The sequence below is a fragment of the Mya arenaria genome, chromosome 3 (assembly GCF_026914265.1).
Source record: "Mya arenaria isolate MELC-2E11 chromosome 3, ASM2691426v1".
NCBI classification, from domain to species: domain Eukaryota; kingdom Metazoa; phylum Mollusca; class Bivalvia; order Myida; family Myidae; genus Mya; species Mya arenaria.
This window is the reverse complement of record NC_069124.1, coordinates 78,883,943-78,909,490: the sequence shown is the minus strand read 5'-3', so window position 1 is coordinate 78,909,490 and position 25,548 is coordinate 78,883,943. Positions and strand designations below refer to the sequence as shown.

Sequence of the window (25,548 nt, the reverse complement as noted above, 5' to 3'; positions counted from 1 at the left end):
AAAAAGAACACCAAATATTGTTTGGATAACCATTATGTAATTTAAGTTATGGGTTTATTTAATACATTTTATCACTCATGTTGCTTATGTCTATGAAGTCACTCACTTGTAATAGTGTTCCTTAAAGGGACTGTGTCACTGATCGGCACCAAATTACAATTATCTAATCTAATTATCTAACATTTTTCGACAATTTTCTTTCTTTTTTTCGCTATTTTATCATCTGTGAGACAGCCCCTTTAATAAATGTAATGAAAGTTAATTTGTTCAGCACAGTTTCAAATATTTTTTTGACACTCATCTCTCACTACCTGACATGTGCGAAATGATTTTTAAATGTAGAAGGATCACTAATTAACAAAACTAATTACTAATATAATAGTAACACAATGGGACCTGCAGAAAACAAGAACGACAGCATGTCTTTAGACTTATTGATCAACCCTCGCACATGAACGTACATGTACACATTCTGCTACAGAAAACCTGTTCCTAGAACTTTCAATCTCAACCATTAAAGGAATGTGGCCTACCTGTGCGAGGTGATTGTCTGGGTGGTGTAACAGCAATGGCCTGCTGGAACATGCGCCTGATCTCATCACTCAGTGGACTCCTCTCCATCACCAGTGACCTAGACAGGGCTTCACGCGAAGCCTTTTGGTCTGGAATAATAGGACATATCTTGAGGAATATCATAAATTGTACACGCCTTTTAATTAAATATGACATGGTCTGCAAAAATGGGTCCCAAAGGGGAAAAGTGAATTTTGTGAAATATTGTGCCTCATATACACGAGTGCCAAACAGTGGCTCCAGCTCTTTTAGGAGCTGTGTTTTAAAAGGAGCCAATGACACTTCCGAGCTAGAGCAAAAGAATGGATATCATCGTAAAACGTAAGTATGACTCGTTGTTTTATCTAATATCACAATTATGAGGGCTTATTCGAGAAATCGGGGAATGCAGTGCCATATAAATATGTTTAATCTTCACACGTATTTGGGTTATTTTGTAAACATATTGTTTATGGAGTTATAAAACCGATTCTCCCATCAAACACATCAATGTTTACAAACGAAAGTAGAACATTTTCACCAATTTTGAGCTGAATTTCACTCAAGAAGCTTACATTTAAGATAAAGCCAGTATTATCGAGTGCTTTTATTTTGTCAGGAATAAAAATGACCGCCTGATTACCGGAATAAGCAGTTTATACTCCTTTTCTGGGTTGAGCTGGAGCCAAAGCCAGGGAGCTGGAGCCAAAGCGTGGAGGCTGAGCCAATACGCTGTATGATAATGCCTGTTTTGATGAGAAATATCGGCAAATTTCGAACGCTAAAATTTTTATTAATAACGATTATTGCATAAAATGTGTGTTTTCGGTCCACTATCGTGGTGTGTTAAAACGCAATTACCCGGGCGTTATTGGTAAAAAACGTGCATTATTCAGTAAACTTACGTGCCGTTAATTCCCGGCTTTTTTGTTTAACATAAGCGCTATCAGGGCCCGCATCATAACAATGGATACTGAGCGACCTGGTTTCTTACCGAAAGTGGGTCAACGATGCAAATATTGCACTAAAACATATTTCAGCATATATAGCTGTATACAAACATTAAAAAAATGAAATAAACCACATATAACTTACATATTTCCTTCTGAAATATCTTTTCCTGGCAAGCTGATGTGTGTTTACTAGATAGTACTTTCTGCAGTTGTTTTGACTATTTGTTTGCTCTAAAAGCACTAAATTAAGTCTAAAACGATTAACTCCTCCCAACTTTAGTCATTTCTGATGATTTTTTCAGAACAAACGACTTATATGGACATGATTCTATTACTTCGTATGCAATGAACAAAGAGTTTTCAAATATATTTTTCTCTGTTAGAGGCTGAAGATGCTGAACATTTTGTCCAGAACATTTTAACAATTTTTCCCGGTTTAAATTAGTTGCCAAAACATATAAATGTTAAAGTAGGAATATATCGGTAATTATTCGATTACCCGATAGGTATTGTGTGTAAATAATCCAGGTAATACAGTAAATTACTAAAAAATAAGACACTTTCCAATCGACTGAACACTGAAAAAAAATGGCGTTGAAACAAAAATGAAACTGTCGAGTTTTTTGCAGCCCAATTCGAGCTTAATGTAAAACTTTTTCAGCAACATCACTCGTGACGTCACACAAGTACATGTTATTGAGGTTATTTTGAACTACCTGTTTCTGTATTTTCGTGACATTAAACAGCTTTTCAACAAAAAAGTTACTCATGGTGTGTAATTTTATGCAATAATGGTTAAGACACCTTTTTGCAGTTGTTACCATCTGCAAAGGCCCTTCAAATGGTTTACAACCCTCGCGCTACTCGTCGGGCTGTAAACCATTTTGCGGGCCTTTGCAGATGGTAACGACCTCAAAAAGGTGTAATTACCCTATATTAATTAATAAACAAATGTTAATATGTTATCGTAATAATAAAGCAAACCCGTGTTGTGTTATGACAAAAAAATTAAAAACGGTTTATATGTGAGAGTGCAGCTTTAATATCGTGTGCTTACTTATGCTGTATAAACACCTTGCAGGTCCAGGAAACAATGAATTATTGTAAGAATTCACACTAGTTTTCTCTTAATCTAAGCCAAGCTCGCGTTTAATGTCGGTAAAAAGGGTATCTCATTTTTTTTTATATATATATATCGAATATAAATCAAATGTACAGAAAAATAAGAAAATTAACACTTAAACGTATTCAATCCGATTGATGCACTAGCGGTCATTTGATGTAATTTAGCACATAGTTTTTCGTCTATCCAATCTTTGTTAAATGACACACTTTTCTTTCATCCACTACTATTCATTTATTTTGGAATCTGATTGGAGTTAGAAGACTGTTCAAGAAACAGTAACCATATAATTATAAAGATGTTGTGAAAGGATTGTTTAGCTCCATCGACATTTCTGAGATTGCAACGCCCATTATCAGATGAATTGCATTAAATAATCATAAATAATTATATATTTAAAAAAAAAAACACTATCTTAATACTAGTTATAAATAATAAACTACAACTATTCCAAATATGACCAGTTGAATACATTATTATACAGCGTATTGGCTCAGCCTCCATGCTTTGGCTCCAGCTCCCTGGCTTTGGCTCCAGCTCAACCCAGAAAAGGAGTATAAACATGCTTATTCCGGTAATAAGGCGGTCATTTTTATTCCCGACAAAATAAAAGCACTCGATAATACTGGCTTTATCTTAAATGTAAGCTTCTTGAGTGAAATTCAGCTGAAAATTGGTGAAAATGTTCTACTTTCGTTTCTAAACATTGATGTGTTTGATGGGAGAATTGGTTTTATAACTCCATAAACAATATGTTTACAAAATAACCCAAATACGTGTGAAGATTAAACATATTTATATGGCACTGCATTCCCCGATTTCTCGAATAAGCCCTCATAATTGTGATATTAGATAAAACAATGAGTCATACTTACGTTTTACAAATCATCGGCGTAGCTCCAATAGGCACGGTAGGCCCGGGCCTACACATCGTTTCCAAAAATGAAAAATACAAAATGTCCAAATCTGCTATAAAAACTGAAAGGTAGGGGGTGACACTTTATGCCTACTTTAAATTCAAGTTAACACTCAAGGTTAACTAAGGGTGTTTTTTTCAAACATTTTTAGTGCCTATTTTCAGTCGAACCATTTAACAAATCGATTCGATAATATTTTTACAGCAACCGCCAATCGCATGATTCCAATGAGCGTCTGTTTAACTCGGTTTTGTTTACAAATATAAGTTGCGAAGCGGGAGTATATTTTGAATGTCATTCAACATGTTTCCCCCTTACCCCGACCCTGGAGATTCCAATGGATCGTGGAATGATGACTTCAAACTCAGACTCTTATCACAGAAATGGGAGTTTGTCAGTGATTTCAAATTTCCATCGAGGGTGACGGATGTTTAATCGGAAAAATATTGGAAATTACGAACAAAAATAAATTATTATTATCTTAGTTTATCATAGAAAAAATGGTAACACGGACTTACATCATAACCTTGATATATTATATTTTGCATTTGCCTGCTGTATGGATATATTATGTTCGTAGTTACGTCTTAGCTTAATAAACGTACACCCATTTATGTAAACAATAACGGTACACTATTTTACAGTTTATTAATAATCAATCCCTCCTTTCCTTTTATCACAATGGCCTATTTACCTTTTCATCCATCAAGAAAAATGTAAAAATATATACTGCTCAGTACTATGTTTTACTGTTACTTTGCCCTTCCGTTCGTTCACCCATCTATGCATCCGCCTGTACACCCGTATGTACAAAAGCTATATTTTGTGGTTTGGACTATGATCAGGGATAGGGTTTTAGGGTTTCATTTAATTGTTCAGTCTGTGGGATAAAACCATAAAACTGGATATTGGGGTTAAAAAATATTGTGGGATTAAAAAGATAAAAATACAAGAACCCAGAATATATGTCTCGTCTCGTAAGAACGCCTGTACTAACACAATCCGTCCATTCAACCTTCCATCGACCCATACGTTTATCCATCCAATTGTCCTTCCACCCATCTCTCTGTTCCTGTCGTGATTTCATTTTTCCCTCCATCCCCTCTTCCATCCACCTGTACGCCAACCAATCTACCCAACAGTCCGTCTTTACTCCGTCCATTGATAACCTGATAGTATTTGTGAATTATTTCGTGTTAACAATTTAATTTTCACGTTAATTATCTAGCTATCTACTTGATATTAGCGATACTTTTATGGTAGTATAGATATCATAAGGACTTAAAACAGGCTTGAAAGAAATGACGAAATTCTGGCAAATCATCTTGCAAATGCTCAATAAAAGGCAAAGTACACTTCGCTGGATATTCAAAACGAACTATTGGGTATCTGCGCCGATCAAGTTGTCAGTGCAATCGTATCTGACTATAAACTGTCCGGTTTCCTCTCTATTATGGTTGATGAGTCAACTGACTGTTTAACAGCTGTCTGTGTGCATGCGTTTTATTTCAAAAGTAGAAGAGAAGCATGTCGTTCGTGAACAGTTTTTAGGGTTTGTCACTTGCACTTGTCAATAAAGGGAGTATATTTGGCACAATGCATTCTCGAATATCTGCAAGGCACTGGCTTTGATGTTTTGAACATTCGGGGCCAGTGTTATGATGGCGCAGAAACATGGCGGGCAAGTGCTATGGTGTTCAAGCGCTCATCTGGATTACTACTCGCTAACTATACCCATTGTAAGTCGCATTGGCTTAACATGTCATTGGTCCACAGCTCTAAACTTCCATGCGTCAGGACCATGATGTCTACAGTACAGGATATACCCTTTACGTTTGACTACTCTGCAAAACGCGTCACAGCATTTGTAGATGAACTGACAGAAGACGTTGTTACAAAGCAAGCGATGGTGAGCCAACAAAAGTTGAAGACCTTGTGTGAAACAAGGTCGATGAGCAGCGCAGATGCGCTTCGTGCATTCAAGAATGCCTACCTCGTTGTCTACCATGCCCTTTATCAGAAAGCTGTGACCTTAGCTGACGAGTTCCAGGTACATATTACCTGTATTTGCATCTTGATTTCATGTGGTTGCCGATAAATATATGTAATGATCCATTGGTGCATATAGCAAAGCGTCTTAACGCAATAATTAACAATTCAACGGAACACAAATGATAAAAGCGTATTTGTAACAGTTCGAAACGCATCGTGTATTTGCCAGACTGCAGACTGATAGTTTTAAAAACAATATGCTAGCTGATTTGATATTTTGATATTAATTAAATGAGATCCGATATACGCGGTAATTTTCTATTAGGTATTTGCATTCTTTTACCAAACAGGAACAGGGCGAACTATGATGTACAGGACCCCAGTCAGACCCCAATCGGTATTGGAAGGTTTCCGTCTTTTACGTTTTTGACCACCTGCTTCAAGAAATGAATACTGGTATCCTGAAGAATGAAGAGCGCTTCCAGGCTCAATGGTTAATTCCGACCAAATTCGATGGCCTCCAATCGTCTAATGTGGACAGTCTCTACGAGGCCTATGTACCAGATCTACCCAAGACTCGGCAAGAAGTCAGCGAGGAAGTAAGGAAGTGGATTCTGCGATGGCAGGTGAATGTTGCAAAGCCTTCGACACTGCTGGCGACACTCAACAAGACATCGGAGGCAGCTTATCCCTGCATATACATTATACTGCAGATATTGCTGACCATGCCTGCCACATCCGCCTCATGTGAGTGCTCCTTCAGTTCCATGAGGCGTAACAAGACATACCTTCGTTCTACAATGACCGGCGAGAGGCTGTTGAAATACTCAGAAATATAATCATTAACACTTTTGCTTCAGTCAAATGCAGGAACTTGGAAATAATTTTAAGACCCTCAATATTTCATCGTAAACAAAACCAACAGGACACGCTTGTTTAACCATTACATTCATATTTTCCATTTTAAAGCTTGTTTGACAAATTAGTATCAAATATTTGTATTTCAGTTCTGTTACTGTAAATCATACGTAAGGAAAAAATAAATTTTAGTCAAGTGCATCATGAAGCTATTTTTGATGACTAAAACAGCTCAAGATATACGCCAAATCGCACCATATCGAATCTATAGTTTAAAAAAATCTCCTCCCCCCCCCCCCCCCTACCAAGTGGGCCTATACTTCATAATAGGCGCAGCTACGCCCCTGATGATATCCGTTCTTTTGCTCTAGCTCGGAAGTGTCATTGGCTCCTTTTTATACACAGCTCCTAAAAGAGCTGGAGCCACTGTTTCGCACCCGTGATATAGTTATAAGCAGGCAGTTGTAATAACCATACATTTTTACACTTAAAAAAAAAATCCTTGTTTCTGATCATTGACTGTTTTCACAGGGCACATTCAGCTAACAATGTCAATTTTATAAGTATATAATTTTAATGTTCATGATTCTCTTACATAGCGCCAGTAAATGTAAGTTGCTCAATTTCAACGATGTAAAATCTTTCACTGCTGTGCCTCGAAATGTGTTTTTTGACAAATAATTACATTAACAAATTATTGCAAACATAAAGATCTTAAAAGATTTTTTTATTTTTTTTTGGAAAATGATTTAGATGAAAGTTTAATTATTCATAAAATAACTTACTCAACTTAAATGGACTGGGCATAAAATCCTTTTTTATAACTAAATTAGCCTTTAATAACTCAATCAAGTATATTTCTATTACTGCAATGGTTTTTTCTGCAAGGGTTTTCAAACACTTATCATAGGTCTAAATAACTCTGCGGTCAACCTACTGGATCTGTTGACAGGTGTGTACTGGAAGCTCCTGTCAATGATGATTGCCTCCCTTGGTGAGCTCTCCAACCCTGCAAACATCTCATCTTCTATCATCTGGCCGTCCCAATCTTCGTCTGCCGGAAACTGACTCTGGCCTGTACAAACAAACATCATAATACAAACATTCAGTTGCATACATTAGACTGTCCTATCATATTCTTCAAACATGTTGATGATTACAAAACTTATAAGATTTTACACTCTCTAAAGGGACAGATGTAAAGTTAAAATTTAGAATATCAAACATATATATATATATCTCTACCTGCTGTAGGCCTAGGTGAGTGGTGCAGACTCCGGTCAATAATAATAACTTGCTCTGTTGAGCGTTCAGAAGTGTCTGAAAGCTCCCCAACATCCTCTAGTTCTGGACCAGCTATTTCCTCTATCTCATCCTCACGTCCATCATCTGGTATTTCTACAGCCGGCATTCTGTCATCAATCCCTCTCAGCTCTCTATCACTTCTGTTTACAGCATCAGTTTCAGTAGTTTCACTCTTGTTGGACACCTCATCATCTTCGTAATCATTGTCTTCAGTAGCTTGCCTAATGCCTTCTAGGATCATTTCATTCACTTTCATATCATTTTCTTCTATGACCAGATTATCAACACCACTTCTCTCTTTCTCCTCTGAAAAAGCTACTGCTTTTTTATCACAGACATTGGCTTTGACATTACTATCCTTGCTTTTTAAGAACTGTCCAGCACGAGCAAGTATATTTTCTACTCGCATTCTGTCCAGATCTTCTTCAGTTCTTTCTAGCCTTTCTTGACAATTAGAGCCTCCATCTGGAGCACTGCTTTCTATGGGATCCTGGTTGCCATCCTCAATAATTTCTTTCCAGATGTCAGGACTTTCATCACCCATTTCAGCATCTTGCATTTGAGGCCCGGTAATGTTGACAATCTGCTCATCCTCTGTGTCAGGTCTGGATCCAAACCGCTCCTCTGTGTTAGCAGGTGTTACACACTCTGGAATGTCTTCATTAAGGTCTGGGGTCCTTTGTATAATCTGCTTGCTTTCAAACGCTTCAAGGCCTACAAGTAAACACAAGTCATGCTATTATTTCATGAATCTCTGTTCCACATTAAATTACATGTATATTTCTGAAAACTTGTTCTTTTCAAATTACATTGCAAATCCATGGCAAAATTTCAGCAATTCTTACCAGAGTTATAAGGAGACAAGACAACTCCCTCGCCCATGATTTCGTCCACCAAAAAGTCAGTGGGCGTCCGTCTCCCCACCCTACCCTTGGGCTCAGCTTGTGCGGGGAAGGACTCCTCTGACCGTGGAGTGGATCGTTGCGGTGATCCCCCTGTCAATGTGTGGTCTGATGACAGGTCAGAGCGGGTAGAAAGAGGCAGGGAGGTGTCACTCACATCCCCTCGGTTTACCCTCCCCTCCTCGCTCCTCCAGGACTCCACCAATGTTCTGGGACTGGCAGGCTTTGTGAAAGACAAATCTATAATGGACTTTTGACTGGTCTTTATTCGCTTGTCTTTTCCTGTCTTAACACCAATACTTTTTGAAGATTTCGGTGTAGACTTGACGGAAGATTTTCCTCCTGGATAACAAACAAGACACAATTGTAAGAGTCAATTACAAACAAGACACAAGAGTCAAGAACAATCAAGTCAGAGGCATATGCATCGATGTTTAAGGTAAAGTCTTTTGCAATGCTTTAAATATTTCTTGAGACCTACAAGCTATTAGTTATGTTATCCAATCCACCATCTTTGTTTAATCTACTGGTACTTGTTCTGTATACCTGTTGAGCTGACAGTGCTGTGTGCTGATGTTGGTCTAGAGGAATGTCGGGAGCCGGTTGTGTTGTGGGGCCTGGGGATGGTTGAGGGCACAGGCATCCTAGAAAACACATGGTCATGCTACATTGCTGACAGGAAGAAATATTTTCAGCTTACCAGTAATTAAATGTTCATAATTGGACTAAAGTTGGAGTACCGGGTGACCATTCAAATACTAATACATGATTGTGAAAACTAAAAATTGTAAATAGATAGCAGAAAATTATTGTTTAAGAAATATACTTTTTCAAGAGATCAGGTTCATCAAACAGCGTCTCTAGTCCTTTTCGCACAGTGTTCTTGACCTGGTCATGAAAGACACTAGCAGCTTCTGGGGTGTCAACAACTGAAATATTCAAGAAGCAAAACAATTAAAGACATGTTTTTAACATCAAATGCAGGAAATTATAGTCTTAACAACTGTTGGCCAAGTTACAACAAGTAATAATGTTACAATGAGCTTTTCTCACACCTAACTTACAAAGAGTAATACATACATGCGTACTTAAAAATGGCATTAAAATGGAAAAAAATGTTTCATTAATTATGACTCAAAACCCCCAATAAAGTCTTTACCTTGCCTGGGTGATGAGGAGATTGCTGTCCTTGTGTCTGGTGTTTTAGCCTGGGTGGGGGAGAAGGTGGCCTGGGGGGAGGGCCGCACAAGCCCTACACCTAGAGACTGAAGACCAACACGGCTTCAACATTACTCAGTCTATATGTTTGCACTAACATACAAAAAGGCCTCAAGGACTGAATTATTTTAAACTAATAATACCAAGACAGCATATATTTAACATTTCATACTAGTGACATTTGATGGATGTCATAAAAGAGGCCCAAGAGAGCCTATGCTCTACTGGCATGGCTCTTGGGGTCATTTTCAATCCAGAGCATGTAGGTATGAGTAATAGGCAACAAATATATAGTTCACTTTTTGTGTTGTAAGCAGATAAGTTGCATGAGCTATTTTAATATGTGCCAAGTAAAGGTAATCTGAAAGTAAAAAATATTTGCTTTCAAAACTGTACTCATGGTCAAAATTTCATTTCTGTAGCTTTAAAAATAAAAAAGTCGTTCAAAACGTCAAAGTCAAGGACTTACACGGATAACATTGATGCTCGTTTTGGCAAAACTGTGCACATGGTTAAAATTTCATTGCTGTAGCTTTAAAAATTAAAAAGTAAGTCAAAAAAGGTGGGGCCAGCTTTTGCCCAAGGGGCATAATTTCAAATGTTTTGCCAGACGGTCATCATATGATGTTCCACAACAAATATCAAAGGTATGGGCCTTGTGGTTTGAAACAAGAACATTTTGAAAATATTTCTTAAATAAGTCTCTAGGAAAATAGTGACACCTGGGGCAGTGCTAGTTTTGACCCAAGGGGCATAATTTAAACAACCATGGTAGTGGACCCCTAAATAAAGCCTTGTTCAAAATAGCAAGGATCTGCATAGCTGTTTCAGACAAAAAGGTTTTAAACATTTCCCAATTTAAGTATACCAAACCTGTGAACCCTGGGCTTGGCCAGTTATGACCCCAGAGGCAAAATTTGAACAAACATTTACAAGCAATTGTGACTTTACATATAAACTTGGCTAAAAATAGCATTTTTTTATACTTTCAAGATCCATAATCTAGGCATGCATGGGCGGATCTGGCTGGTTTTTCGAAAGGAACCAAGCTCTAATGGATATCTAAATGCTGTACAAGTTTCATCGAGATAAAATCAAAACTGAACACTGTATCATGTTCACAAGTAATTGTTTACACAATAGCATTTTTTTATACAGTATCAAGGCCCATAATCTAGGCATGCATTGGCTGGTTTTCGAAATGCACCCAGCTCTAATGGATATCTAGTTACTGTACAAGTTTCATCGAGATACAATCAAAACTGAAGACTGTATCGTGTTCACAAGCAATTGTTTACAGACGCACTGATTTTTTTTACTTTCTAGGCCCATAATCTAGGCATGCATGTTAACAAGAAATTGTTTACAGACGCACGGATGCACATACTATGTACACATTACCATCGCAAAAGCTCTTCTGGCCTTTGGCCAGAAGAGCTAAAAATACTTATTTTAAATGAATGAGAATGACTTTCAAGGCTTAAGTCTTAAAAGTAAGACAGTCACAACAGTTGAAATTGGGGACACAATACAAGTACAAAATGAAATCCCAGAGCTCAGCATGATAATGATGATACTATGAGATGATGACATAAGCAAACAAAAAATGCTACTCAAATATTTATTTTATATTAAAAAGCAAGTTGCGTGCTAACAAAAAGAGCAATCTGAGATTCCACCATGCACTTGCAAAATAGAACAAGACAGGATTCAAAAATGAATTTTATTTAACATTCTAAACATCAAACATTTAGTGTTAAATTGAACTGATAACCATTATATATGAACACATTGGAGCACAACTGGCATATTGAACACATTTAAAAATTGCAAATCATGGTGGAATCTAGATTCAATACTTTGTTTGGCAAGCAAAAGCAAAACAACAAAACATGAATGATAAATGAACAATACCATTAAATGTTTGCTTCAGTATCTCAATTAAAGGTAAATTCACATCACCACTTCTTTGCATGACCAATACAAAACCTCACTCTTTTTCCCGGTCCCTTTGGACTACCAAAGTGTTGGTCACTATCTGACTCAGCACATGGAAGAGCCTTTATCTCACTTTGCACAACAGTCCCATCCCAACGGCATGCAAAGTATTTGACAGGATTTTTATTGAGAACGCCTTCATCCACATCATGTGCATCCTCATCAGCAACCAAATTTATAATTCCATCATCTGTACTTTCCAAGAGTTCTCTGTATTTGGCAGATTTGTTCAGGTTCTCTTCATCAGAGCCACTTGTGAGATCCTCATTATCTTCATAGAACATGTCTTTTAATGTGGAGCATGTTCCAAATGATGTATTTACCATAGACAACTTACTAAGAGCATGATCATCATTTTCATCCCAAACAGTCATATCCATAATGGGCAAGAATGACTTTTTCTTTGGCAAGTGCCTCTTTTTAGACTCAACATCTTGTGAGTTGGACTGATGAATAGACAATGACATATCTTTCAAAGGACTAAAGCAGACAGATTGATCATAATTTCCACAGAAAATATTCAAATAACTTGCATTCATTTCTTTCTGTGTGTCAGCTGAAGACAGTGTGTGAGTTGTTGCAATATTTCTATCATTGAAATCAGTAACAGATCCATCACACAGTATAGCTTTATTAATATTGGCCTGATTACTTGAAAGAGTAATAACAGTGTTTTTTCTATGCAGTTGCTCCATACTAGCCCCAATGTCAAGACCAGAGGAGGATGTAACAGTGTCATCAGACAGCCTGGTGGAGTGATACCCAGAGCTGTTGGTTGTGACAGAGCTATCAACTTTGTGTCCTTCTGTCCAAGTATCAGGGTGAAGATTGTCCGCTTTCAAAGCCTTTTCAAAGGCCTGCAGTTTTTCATGAGAGACAATATACCTTGCTTCAGAGAAGTTAGAACCTGCCTGAGACTCATTATGACTTGGAAGAATTGCCTCTGTCATCTTAATTTTGTCAGCGCATAAGTTGCTTTCAAGTCTTTGTGCTTTGTCGCTTGTACATTCTAGTCCATAACTTATGGCTGTTTTATTACAGACACAATCAGATCCACATTCAAAGGAATGGCCATGTTTTGAGGTAGATGACTTTTGTACACCGCTCGAGAAGTTATCTTTACAAGATGAGGTAGGCATGAGGTAGGAATGTTTGGCTGCACCTATACTAACTCCCTTAACCTTCTGTATATGACTGGTAAGGGGTTCACTTTTGGTTTTTCCTTTTTCCATCTTCTCAACACCTTTTCCTCCCTTTCCTCCTATTTTCCTTTCATTGGTTTTGTTTGAAACCTGAACAGAACTTAAGTCAGATTTGGTATGTTCATGAATGAATGACTTCTGAGCATTGACTGAGCACTGGGATTTTGCAGCTGTACTTGTACAGCCTGACCGACTTACTGTTGACCGGATGGACTCTGGTGAGACGTCCCGAAAGTGGACAGTGTCCAGTTGTTCCCTCAGTTGCTCAACAGAGGCCTTCATCTCCGGAATCCGCTCTGCCATCTGCTCTCTGTATAACAGTATATAAATACTCAAGCTTAACATGCAATTTAAATGGGTTAACAATCTTTGGCTATCATATCAGCTTTTCAATTAACTACCATTTTTGTTTAAAAATGAACGAGAGCTGTCAGGGAGACAGCACTTGAATCTTCGTCTCTTTTCATTTGAAGGATTACAAAGTTTTGGTAAAACATGTAGTTTTAATTAAAAACATTTAGCAATTTGTGAAACACACACTGCATGTCAATAGCATGCAATACATTTAAGTACAGGTATTGTCATTTGTGTACACTTATGCAAGAGTTACCATACTACCTAAGTCGGTTGGATGGTTTAAAACCCTTTTATAAAGTTTGTATCCAATACATCAAGCAGTTGCTGAGACATTGACTTATGAATGCATACATGCAGAACCTTAACCAGAAGTCAAATAGTAAAGGGCCACAATTTGCATTATATGACAAATTGAGTTATGTAACTTGATTACAGTTGAAATGCAATCGCTCAAGATCGCAGGGGACTGAGCTAAAACCTTGAGTAATTCGATGTTTCAAACTACCCATTTTAATCTGTTGTGAAATGTCTTAAAACGTATTTTCAAAGTTTAAAGTCATTTAAATGGCATTTTTTATTACAAAAATCAACAAATATTCTAAATGAACAGCAAAAGAGTATGATCAAATTCTTTTCACAATTTTCTTCTCAAAGTAGCGGTTATGGGTAAATGGTGATAATTGGTTTTCCACACCTTTTAAATTCTCTTTTATCAGTCATTGCAATTTTTTAAATTTTAACCTGCCAATTGTTTGTTTATTTTGGAACATGCTTTCGGGAAAATGTCTGAAATTATGACCTCGAGGTAATCATAAAATTTTGCGCATGATTTGCGTATTGGGGACTGGCAATGTTGCTCAACTCCTCAACTTATTTAAGTTTAGATCCAGAGTCAATATATTTTATATGAAAATAGAAGGTTGGGACAAAGCTTCGACTTTGATTGAGCGCCGATTATCAAACGACCGCTTGTTTGAAGGACCACATTTTTATTGTTAATGTGTAGGTAGGATGGTTCAGAAACACAAGTTTAAAATTTCAATGCAATACAATATTTGCTAAGATACTGACTAAAAAGTATTTACATGCAAAACCTTAACCAAGGTGTGACACTGACGACAGGGCGAGTACAATATCTCTACCTTTTTCTTGAGCAGTTGAGGTAATACAATGTTGGTTTGCGTTTAATTTTAAGTGCATACGATAATTTTTATTGTATACATTTAATAAAAGAAAGCACATTTATATTCTAAGGATATGATGTAGGCGCAGGTAGTGGGGTTTTTTGTATATCAAGTCATGAATAACAAAAAGATATTTCTGATATAAGTTGATAAGCATTTGATTAAAGGGTAAAATTATAATTAAAATTATAATTAGAAGAGAACCTTAGTGTTTGAGCCATCTGAGAGAAGTTCTGCTGGACGTGCACTTGAGGTGTCAGCTTTTGCACATCCTCTGCAAACTTTGGCACACCCACTGGAACAGTCATTTGTGACATATAAAACAACTTTATTTACATCGGTGCACAGGTGATGAGGATCCCAAATAATAGTTATTTCACAGGGGTAGCAATTTGAAGGCATGTTATAAGTCAAATGGGATATCTATGCCATTATAGGTCATGAAGTTAAATGTTAGACCATTTTCTTTGAGATATTTTAATTTGTATTGAATTATATACATTGTTCTTATTTTCAAAAGTTACAAAGGGCCATAAATCTGACTACCGTATATTTAAGTTCATGTTATATAACTTGTCACAAAAAGAGGGATTTTTTACTGTGAGCAAACTTTAAAGTTTGAAGTTTATATATCTTGAATGCTTTTAAGAAACACAAGCTGTAACATTATAGATGTCCAAATGCGGGTGATTGATGAAGTAAGAGGTAGTGACCTTGGTCTAGTACCTCAAACCAGTGTTCTTTTCCACTTTCAAGGGAATGTTGGTGGAATGGAGCCCAGAAATACACCTTTTCAATATGAGCATATATGCAAGAACCTCCAACAATTAGCCTATGAGTTTGACCTTGACCTTGTTTCGAAAAACATGTGCCAAGTTTATTTTAAAAACCTTCACCGCATTACAAAGTTACAGCCCAGACATGACCAACTGTTCTTTCTCTGGGTGCATATTTGCATAATTGCATAATTTCATAATTATTAAACTTTTTAAAGTAAGAAAATCGGGCTGTTACTCATGCACAAAATGCATTTTTGTACCAAACACAATGATGTGCTCTTTGTTTTAAAATCCCTCAGTGCATCATAAAGTTACACCCCGGACAGATACTCTTATATATGAGCATATTGCATATGCAGCATTCCATAATGATTAACTTCCGTGTTGGTCATTCTTTACATGTGTAAAGTAATTTTAATATCCATTCATTTATGACAAAGTTACAGCCAAACAGATGCCATATTTTTAAATAATATTTTTTGTGCATATACAGTTAGAGCTTGACATGGAAAACCAGAAGGACGGACATGTATAATATACCCATTACCAGGTATGCTAATATACAGACAGACAAGGTGATTCCTATTGCGCACATGCAAATTTGCGGTGTCAAACAAATGCAAATATACTACTGGAGCATGTGTCATCATGGATCCTAGGAGCAATTTTGTACTACTGTTAAAAATATCTCCTATGCATGAATTGCTCCTTGTATTCATGACAAAATAACCCAGAGGACAATAAAACTTAAATATTTCATTATAATTTAAAACTGCGAGTAAATGATGTTTATATAATTAAAAATTTATATTATCAAACAAAAGTTTTCATCCAATACCTTGTTTGAGTTTGTGAAGGTAGAGCTGGAGGGCGAGATTCCAGAGCTGTACCAGACTGACCAGATTTAGCTTGCCTCCCTGATATGTGTTACCCACATTCCGCTGAAACACAGGAAAGTGCAACATGGACTATCATGATATCTTCGAATGGGATTTTTAATGATAAATCTTCTTTTCATAATTCTGTTTTATAATCAATTGCCAGAAGCCACAATTGCAATAAGAATTTTTTAAGTCATACATATGAGTCTGATATTTGATGACTACAAACATCAGTAAACACATAATACAATGTCCCTTAACTTTTGTACTTGTGTTTGACCACAGAGACTTATCACACATGGTCTCACCTTGATGATTTCATCATGGCACTCCCTCAGGAGCATGTCAGGCACCTTGACGTTTATGTTGCTGCCATCTATTCGATGTTTGTTGATGGTTCGCTCCACTATGCTCTCCACAACCTCGCGTTCAGCTGACTCTGAGCGATCAAAGTCCTCCAGCTGTTTCCACATATCACGCACCTGAAAGAATTTCTACCATTTAGTTCCATGTCTAAAGACATTCGGAAGGTGAATAGATATTGCAACTTTATATTGTTGTTGTTGAGACATTTGAACAACATGTTACTTCAGGGTTCTCAATTAGAACCAACCAGTGGCAGAAAAGGATGGTTTGACATTTGGGTTGGTTCTTATTTACCTAGGGTTAGGTTTCATTTATTTTGTGTACCTTTCGTGTTGTTGTGAATTTTACCTTGATTTTGTCAATTTGTTTATATACTGAAGATTTAAATATTGTGTTTTACTTATAATATTGCATTTAAATGGCATTCCAACATGCCCTCGAATCTAGAAGTGAAATGCCCGAGTGCCACTAGCTAACCAGTTTCTAAAAAATTCAATTTGGGTCAGTTCACCTACAACTTATTGAGAACCCTGCATGTTCAAGAATGGTATATTACAAGCAACAAATCATGAATAATATTGAATTTAAAAGACTCAAAGCTGTGTATAAACCTGTTGCATTCTCTGTGCCCTTTTAATCGTGCGAGGATCAAACTCTGGATCAAAATGCTCTGTCGACCTTTGTTTTCGTGATGGGCTGAAATTATAAATTTAATTCTTGTACATTATGTTTAATGTTCAGCATCCTCGTTTAAGAAAATAAGACCTCTATAAACATACGTAAGAAGACATATATACAAATATACAACTGATATATCACATGGCTTATTTCGCAGACTGTATATATTTATATTATTTTTTTGAGTGGGTTACCTTTTAGCTACATTTTCAAGAACGAAGAATTTTAAACCTTATGGTCCCTAAGTCTGTTTCATATAATCAAAAATAGAGTTTGCTTATATTATAGAAAAAGAAGAAGGCATTAATTTGACCATAAGCTTACAGCCAATGAATGATATTTGTTTTAAGGTGTACATTTTTATCAACATTTCTGGTACAACAATTTTCAAGTATTAAGTAATTAAGCCCTTACACACAAAATACATTTGCTTGGATTATAAGTAGCCTAAGAGTCCTTTTGGACTGTTTTGGTAAACTATGATCACCTACAATACAAGACCACGTCACTCACTCAATTTTATTTCTGCTATTATTTGTTTGGTACTATTCCAAAATGGATAATAAGTAAGACCTCAACAAACGGTTAGTACCATTGTATCCTGTATTGAACATGAGTTACCTGCCCCTGTCTGTTGCGGCCATGTGGGCCTTGTGCTCCTCGTCCCGCATCTTGTATTCAAGCTCCCGTAGCTCCTTGCTCAGCTTCCGGTACTCATACACATACTCACTGAAAAAAGCAAATGTTTACTCACTTTCCTCATTGAAACAACATGTACTTCCTTACATCACATAAATCTTCCAAGCAAGAAGCTAGAAGCCCTGCAATGTGACAAAACCAGGTTTTTAATATAGGCAATCAGAAATTATAGCCAATTAATTTCTTGTATGAGTTAGAAAAGAGTACATGTAGCAGCCCTAACCAAAAAGAGACAAAACTGAAAATTACTCTAATGAAGTATCTTATGTGTTTAGTTTCGATCAATTTTAACTCAAGTGTTTGGGCGTAAACCATTTTTCTATTTTTACTAACAGTTACCTTGACCATGACCCGACCCCCCTCACAAGCAATCCCTAGCTAGCTATTCATATAAGCTACCTACACACCAACTTTCATTAATATTTATTACCATTTTCTATTTAAAGGTACAGTGACCTTGACCATGAATGTGACCACCTCAAAAGCAATTTCAAGCTAGCTCTTCACATAAGCTACCTACACACGAACGTTCATTACTCTCTTTCAATGCTAGCTTAAGTTATTGGGCCGAAATAAAAGTTTGACACCCGCCCACCTGCCAGCCCAATGACATCACCATTCTAATAACCTGGTGAGTTTTTTAATAATTGCAACAAGATAAACTTACTAGCAACAAAATATGAGGACAATAATTTAAATTTTCATTAAAACAACCAAAAAGACGCAAAAAAAATAAACAGCCCTGAGACAACAAGAGCTGTCACAGGAATATAACTAATGTCACCGAAAGGTAAACAGTACTATATGGACTGATAACATGAAGTATGAACCTGAAGATGAAAAGTTACTGTAAGATGGAGTGGTTGTTTTCAATGAGATTGTTAGACATTAACATGCATGTACATGTTAACCCATGTTTGATAAAAAAAATGCATTGCTTCATTTTATAATGAAAACTAGAATAGAAACAAAAGCTGTCACAGTATGTGACAATGCCCCCGAATGTGACATTGACCTATGAACAAGGTCAGTACAAGAAAAGTTGATCTTGCCTTTATGTCTCAAACACATATGGCAAGTTATTTTAAATTGCCTCTGAACATAAAAAAATAATACCCATACTTGACAACCAACACTCTTATGTCCTTATATTCAGCATTCCATTGTGAATAAACACTAAGTGTATCTTTCAAGGTAGGGACATGGGTCTTGCACGCAACACGTCGTCTTGGTATGTCAAACACATGTGGTAAGTTATTTCAAAATATGTCCATACAAGAAAAAGTTACAGCCCGGACACAACAATATATACTCTATGTCCTTATATGCAGCATTCCATTGTGAATAAACACCTAAGTGTGACCTTGACCTAAGGAGGGACATGGGTCTTGCAAGCAACACGTCGTCTTGGTATGTCAAACACATGTGGCAAGTTATTTTAAAATATGTCCATACAAGAGAAAGTTACAGCCCAGACACGACGACCTATACCCTATGTCCTTATATGCAGCATTCCATTGTGAATAAACACCTAAGTGTGACCTTGACTGTAGAGGTAGGGACACGGGTCTTGCACGCGACATGTTGTCTTGGTATGTCGAACACATGTGGCAAGTTATTTTAAAATATGTCCATACAAGAGAAAGTAACAGCCTGGACCCAACAACCTATACTCTATGTCCTTATATGCAGCATTCCATTGTGAATAAACACCTAAGTGTGACCTTGACCTTTGAGGCAGGGACACGGGTCTTGCACGTGACATGATGTCTTGGTATGTCAAACACATTTGGCAAGTTATTTTAAAATATGTCCATACAAGAGAAAGTTACAGCCCGGACACAACAACCTATACTCTATGTCCTTATATGCAGCATTCCATTGTGAATAAACACCTAAGTGTGACCTTGACCTAAGGAGGGACACGGGTCTTGCACACAACACGTCGTCTTGGTATGTCAAACACATGTGGCAAGTTATTTTAAAATACGTCCATACAAGAGAGAGTTACAGCCCGGACACGACGACCTATACCCTATGTCCTTATATGCAGCATTCCATTGTGAATAAACACCTAAGTGTGACCTTGACTGTAGAGGTAGGGACACGGGTCTTGCATGCGACACGTCGTCTTGGTATGTCAAACACATGTGGCAAGTTATTTAAAAATATGTCCATACAAGAGAAAGTAACAGCCCGGACCTGACAACCTATACCCTATGTCCTTATATGCAGCATTCCATTGTGAATAAACACCTAAATGTGATCTTGACCTTTGAGGCAGGGACACGGGTCTTGCAAGCGACACGATGTCTTGGTATGTCAAACACATGTGGCAAGTTATTTTAAAATATGTCCATACAAGAGAAAGTTACAGCCCGGACACAACAACCTATACTCTATGTCCTTATATGCAGCATTCCATTGTGAATAAACACCTAACTGTGACCTTGACCTTAGAGGTAGGGACATGGGTCTTGCACGAGACACGTCGTCTTGGTATGTCAAACACATGTGGCAAGTTATTTTAAAATATGTCCATGCAAGAGAAAGTTACAGCCCAGACACAATTTATTGAGCCGGACACACGAAAGGACGGACGGACAGACTGACAGTGCGATTTTAATATGCCCACCGGGGGCATTTCGAGGGCATAAAAATCATGGTAAGAACAAATTTAACATTTATGTTAAATATTATGAAGAAACAAGATAACTAGCACTGGATAACTTTTAAGTGAATGATGTAGGTAAAGGGCTTTATCATGATTACTGAATTGAGATTCTGGTACCCATTTTTATTATGGGTCATGCACTGGTAGTGTTCAAACTGCCTACCAAGTATAAGGTTCTTAGGCCAAAGGGTTAATCAGCTATTAAATATTGACATTAACTTGAATTCAAAATTGTTAGCGTCCATCTACTGATCACGACCAACCTGTCTACCAAGTTTAAGATTCCTGGTTCCCAGCATTCTTCAATTATTGATTGGATACAGACTTTCAACTCAATGTCACCACAACCTTGACCTGTCACCCCTGACCTCACAGTCAATAGTGTTCATCTGCTGGTCATGACCAATCATCCTAACAATAAGATGTTCCTGTGCCAAAGCATTTACAACATTTTGATTGGAAACCATGGGAACGGACTGATGGACATACTTCAGAGTCATAATTTTTTTAAAACAATAACTAATGAACCTCAATGATTTCATGGCAATTACATAGCAGCCTTACTCTGCAGTGTTTTTCCATGTTTTGCTTGCTTGAACATTCAGATTGACAGTATCAAAGTACTGGTTGCGATGTCTGATCCCAGAGCAAACGAGGGACTTGTGAATGGCGTCCTGGATACTCTGGTTCTGGGAGGTGAGGGTTGGCCACTTCTGCCTCTCAATAGCCTTCACACCTGCAGAAATGTAGTTAAATCAGACGACTTGTACAGGAAGCCAGCCAATGAAGAATGGCATGTGCATCAATAGTGTTCTTATAAATTCTTTATGATGTGTAAGACTAGGTAAAAGCTTGTCATATTTAGAGCTATCCGGCTATAACTTATTAGTGTTAATACAGTTGTGTATTTATTTACAAAATTAATTCATTTGGGATAAGACTTTGTAAGAGCTTGTCATATTTAGAGCTATCCGGCTATAACTTATTAGTTTTAATACAGTTGTGTATTTATTTACAAAATTAATTCATTTGGGATAAGACTTTGTAAGAGCTTGTCATATTTAGAGCTATCCGGCTATGACTTATTAGTGTTAATACAGTTGTGTATTTATTTACAAAATTAATTCATTTGGGGTAAGACCGCATCTTGCAACCATCACTTTCCTTTAGTCTGAAACTGCCAGTACAAGAAACAGCAAAAATGAAAAGCAACAATTTGTGGTAAGATAAAGTTTGTCTTTGGGTAAAAAATAATTAAGGTAAGTCGGAAAATTTGATCTAACATTTGTTTTTGTCGACACTCACCAAGCTCATTTTCCATGGCTTTCTGGAGGACATATCCAGAGAAGTAAAAGAGCAGCTGGTAAAACTTTTCTCCTCCGGGCGACATAAACAGCGAGGCATTGATACGCGGCAGGTGACTCTCAGGCTCCTCCTGCAGAATGTATACAATATTCTATATTTCATGCAATTTTCATTGGTCGAGACATGTCACATGAGGAGTCAGCAAAGAGTGATGTAGACTAGGATGAGTTGATGACTCCTCATCTGCTTTTTCATGTCTTTTTTTCCCTGGCAAGCAATAAAAACTTTGAACAAGTGTATATGAAGGAAAGGGCTACATATTTTCTTTTGTTAGATGTTAGATTTATTTCATTTTGATTAGTCTATACTATCTGTTCACACCTTAGGCACATTGAACCTTAGCTTTTTTGAATGCAAAAAAATGGATGGCTCATTACTTCATTAGATCAATATGTTTTGCAAATTATTTAAGGAATGCAAGAAAACAGTTTGACTTCTGTCACAGTGAATATGTAGTTTTGCTGACTTCTCAAGCGATATTGACCTCAGACTAGTTAGCATGTTTAGTCAATATCACTTGACATGTCAGCAATATTATATATTGCCTCAACTAAAAATTTTAATTATAAAATGTCATGGGTACACTTAACTTCTTCCTATACTGTCAAATGAATTACAACTTAGTGGCAATAGCATTTCAACTTATTCATCTTAAAACAGAAATTACTAATTGGAAATTATATTTACATCATACATGCTTCATGATATTTCTTCAAATCTTTGTTTGCCTGCAAACTTTTAGCAAGCTGGTGGAAGAAAGACTTTCTGAATGTTACTACACAACTGTGTTTACCTGTAAAATATTTGTGAGCCAGTTGGAGCAAGTTTTTCTGAATGTCTGCTCCCTCTTTTTGTCATGAATTGGCCAGCTGTCTCTGAAGACATAACATGTAAATACAAGAGTGAATGCAAGTAGAACCCTGTTGCCTCTTATCAGCCACAATCTATGTAACTCACAGTTTATTTATCTTTTATTTTTAATGAAATAAACAAGACAGTTTATCATCAAACCATTACAGTTTCTGGCATGGTTACAACATGTATGTTCATACCTGAAGGCTTCCTTACACATGGTTGGGTTGAGTCTCTGGAACAAGAAGTGAAGTACGATCTCTGCCCCTCGCTTATTTGGTAACTCAAACATGCTCCTGTGTGTCCAAACAACAATATTAAGATTACTTTATGAAAAGCAAATTGCATAGCATGTTCTGACCAGAATATCAATGGAAGCATGATTAAAACAAACAAAAACAAGTTAACGGTTTATGCCACAATAATTAAGTAATAATGTTATAAGTCAACATGTTACCTGCATGTAGTGAATGGGTGAAATACAAGTTTGAACAGTAAATCAAGTTTTATAAGATATAAGATGTTTGTTTCCATAAAAAACTACAAAAATGAATAACTTTCATCATTCAAATGTTTACAATTCTAAAAGCTGCACTCTCACAGATTGAACGTTTTGACAACTTTTTTATTTTTGTCCTGGAACGAACAGTTATATAAGACTGCTGACAAATACTTAGATAGCAGATTATTATACTTAAGTTCAAAAATTGATGTTATATGCATTTTCTTAAACCGTTAGTCACCGTTTAAGCCATAAAACATTAGTTTTCGAACGGAAATATGAAAATCTATGATATGATTTTTTGTCAGCAATCTTATCATTGGTTTGCAGATATTTACACAAAAATTTGCTCTTTCCAAGACAAAAAATAAAAAAGTTGTAAAAATGGTATATCTGTGAGAGTGCAGCTTTAAATTGTAATATTGACATCATTAGTTTTTACTATTTTTTCCCTACCACTTAGGGACTTAGGTCAGAGTCATTTTAATAGGGAATTTTTTTATAAAAAGGGCATTACTGTTGTTTAACTTGAGCGATTCATCTCATAATCAACTTCATGGAAAAACACTTTCACTAAGCTTAATCCTGATAGGATAATAACTAAGTAAGTATTTGTCTTCAAAAGTAATAAAGAAACTATATTTTTTGTAAAAGCTGCATAACTCTGAACTCACCAAAATAATTACCCCCAGGGCTACTTTGACTGAGGCAAACACTGTTTAAATAGCAAATTTCATCATGATTTGAAAACAAGGACTTAGTTATTATCTGCTCAAGGTTCAACTGCCACCAAAAGTAATACCTGTCCTTTCATGTCACTTTTGCAGGAAACACAATAAAGAATTGCTATATATAATTATAATTAATACAGATGTTTACTTGTTGAAAGGAATGGAATGGGTAGCTTCCATGGCTGGGGAATCAAATCCAAGCAGGTGCAGGTTGTTGAAGAACAACTGCTTCATGTCCAGATTGTTATTTTCCATATCCATCTGCAAAAAGAATACACATAACCTCTATACCATAAACTAAGTTAATATAATATTGCATTTATAACTATATAATATAATATGTTACTTAATACATGTATGAATTTAGCCTAATTAGTGATGTGACATTTTTTAGAGTTAAGACCATATGGACAGAGATAGAATTAATTCACTGTGATCATGACTGTGTGTTGTGTGAAAAGTAAAGGGCTTTCTAAACTATTTTAATTGACCTCATACTGGACAAGCAATGAAACAAGGCCTACCTTATCTTGTTCCCATTCTGTCATATGACATTGCATTGGACAATTTGTTTATTGATGTAATTTTCAGTACATTTATCTCACTTGTTTTGACTGTTTAATCAATCTGTAATGGGTTTTATTGACAAAATAAATACTGTTTATATGTGTTGACAGTCATCAAAATTAGTCTTTAAGATGATAAAGCCAGAACTTTTACACAAGTACACAAGCCCTTGGCTTAAAAATATTAACAAGCCCTGCTATATATATAATCTGTAACTAGAGCAATCCGGGAAAGCATTTCACCAGTGGTGGGCTTGTGGTGGTTGAGTTTAAATAAAAGTTGTTTAAACATGATTCTTCTAATCCCTAAATGTCTAAATGGGTTGGTGAAAAAATCAGGGGGTCTTCTTGAAAAATATTGAAATTGTATTTAAAAAAGTATTTAGAGAGGTTATATTCATATTTCACCATGTATCTACATCAGTATTTTTCACAAAACAAGCATTAAAACATCAAATTCAGTTAAACACAGCTTCTAATGACACAGACAACTCGTTTGCATATTTATATATGTGAACAGCCGGTGCTCTTCATGTATATATTTCTATGTTTTGAATGTAAGGGATGAAAAAAAACTCAAACATATAAATGTTTGTTGGATGTTGACTTTTTATGCACGGAACTTATATGAAAAAACATGTAATGGTAATATGTTTTGTTTTTAGGATATATCTTATAGACCTTGTCCTTAAATGCTTAACCTGGAATCCCAACCAGAATGAATGGCCCAACATGGAGATGAAACAATTTCTACGAGAAGGGTTCACCATATAAAAGTAAGTAAAAACATCTCTCCACATACAATTATTTGGACTAGTGGCAGTCGTGCTTGCCATCAATATTGAGCGATCAGGGATACTTTTTTTATTATTTTGACATTGCTTATGTATCTCA

General features: G+C 36.4%; 1 protein-coding gene across 1 annotated transcript in view; it reads right to left on the bottom strand.

The window, feature by feature from the left end:
• LOC128228090 (uncharacterized) overlaps positions 1 to 25,548 on the bottom strand; it is a 28,493-nt gene that overhangs the window by 2,463 nt on the left and 482 nt on the right. The window contains exons 2-19 of the mRNA XM_052939196.1: positions 24,237 to 24,349; positions 23,056 to 23,151; positions 22,797 to 22,878; positions 21,944 to 22,073; positions 21,203 to 21,374; positions 17,887 to 17,994; positions 17,199 to 17,283; positions 16,530 to 16,703; positions 16,179 to 16,281; positions 14,766 to 14,856; positions 13,219 to 13,330; positions 9,762 to 9,867; positions 9,429 to 9,531; positions 9,149 to 9,246; positions 8,546 to 8,944; positions 7,641 to 8,414; positions 7,333 to 7,470; positions 534 to 662 (exon numbers count right to left, since the gene is read on the bottom strand). Of these exons, the coding sequence (XP_052795156.1) occupies positions 534 to 662; positions 7,333 to 7,470; positions 7,641 to 8,414; positions 8,546 to 8,944; positions 9,149 to 9,246; positions 9,429 to 9,531; positions 9,762 to 9,867; positions 13,219 to 13,330; positions 14,766 to 14,856; positions 16,179 to 16,281; positions 16,530 to 16,703; positions 17,199 to 17,283; positions 17,887 to 17,994; positions 21,203 to 21,374; positions 21,944 to 22,073; positions 22,797 to 22,878; positions 23,056 to 23,151; positions 24,237 to 24,349 (3,013 nt within the window). The remainder of the gene's footprint in view (positions 1 to 533; positions 663 to 7,332; positions 7,471 to 7,640; positions 8,415 to 8,545; positions 8,945 to 9,148; positions 9,247 to 9,428; positions 9,532 to 9,761; positions 9,868 to 13,218; positions 13,331 to 14,765; positions 14,857 to 16,178; positions 16,282 to 16,529; positions 16,704 to 17,198; positions 17,284 to 17,886; positions 17,995 to 21,202; positions 21,375 to 21,943; positions 22,074 to 22,796; positions 22,879 to 23,055; positions 23,152 to 24,236; positions 24,350 to 25,548) is intronic.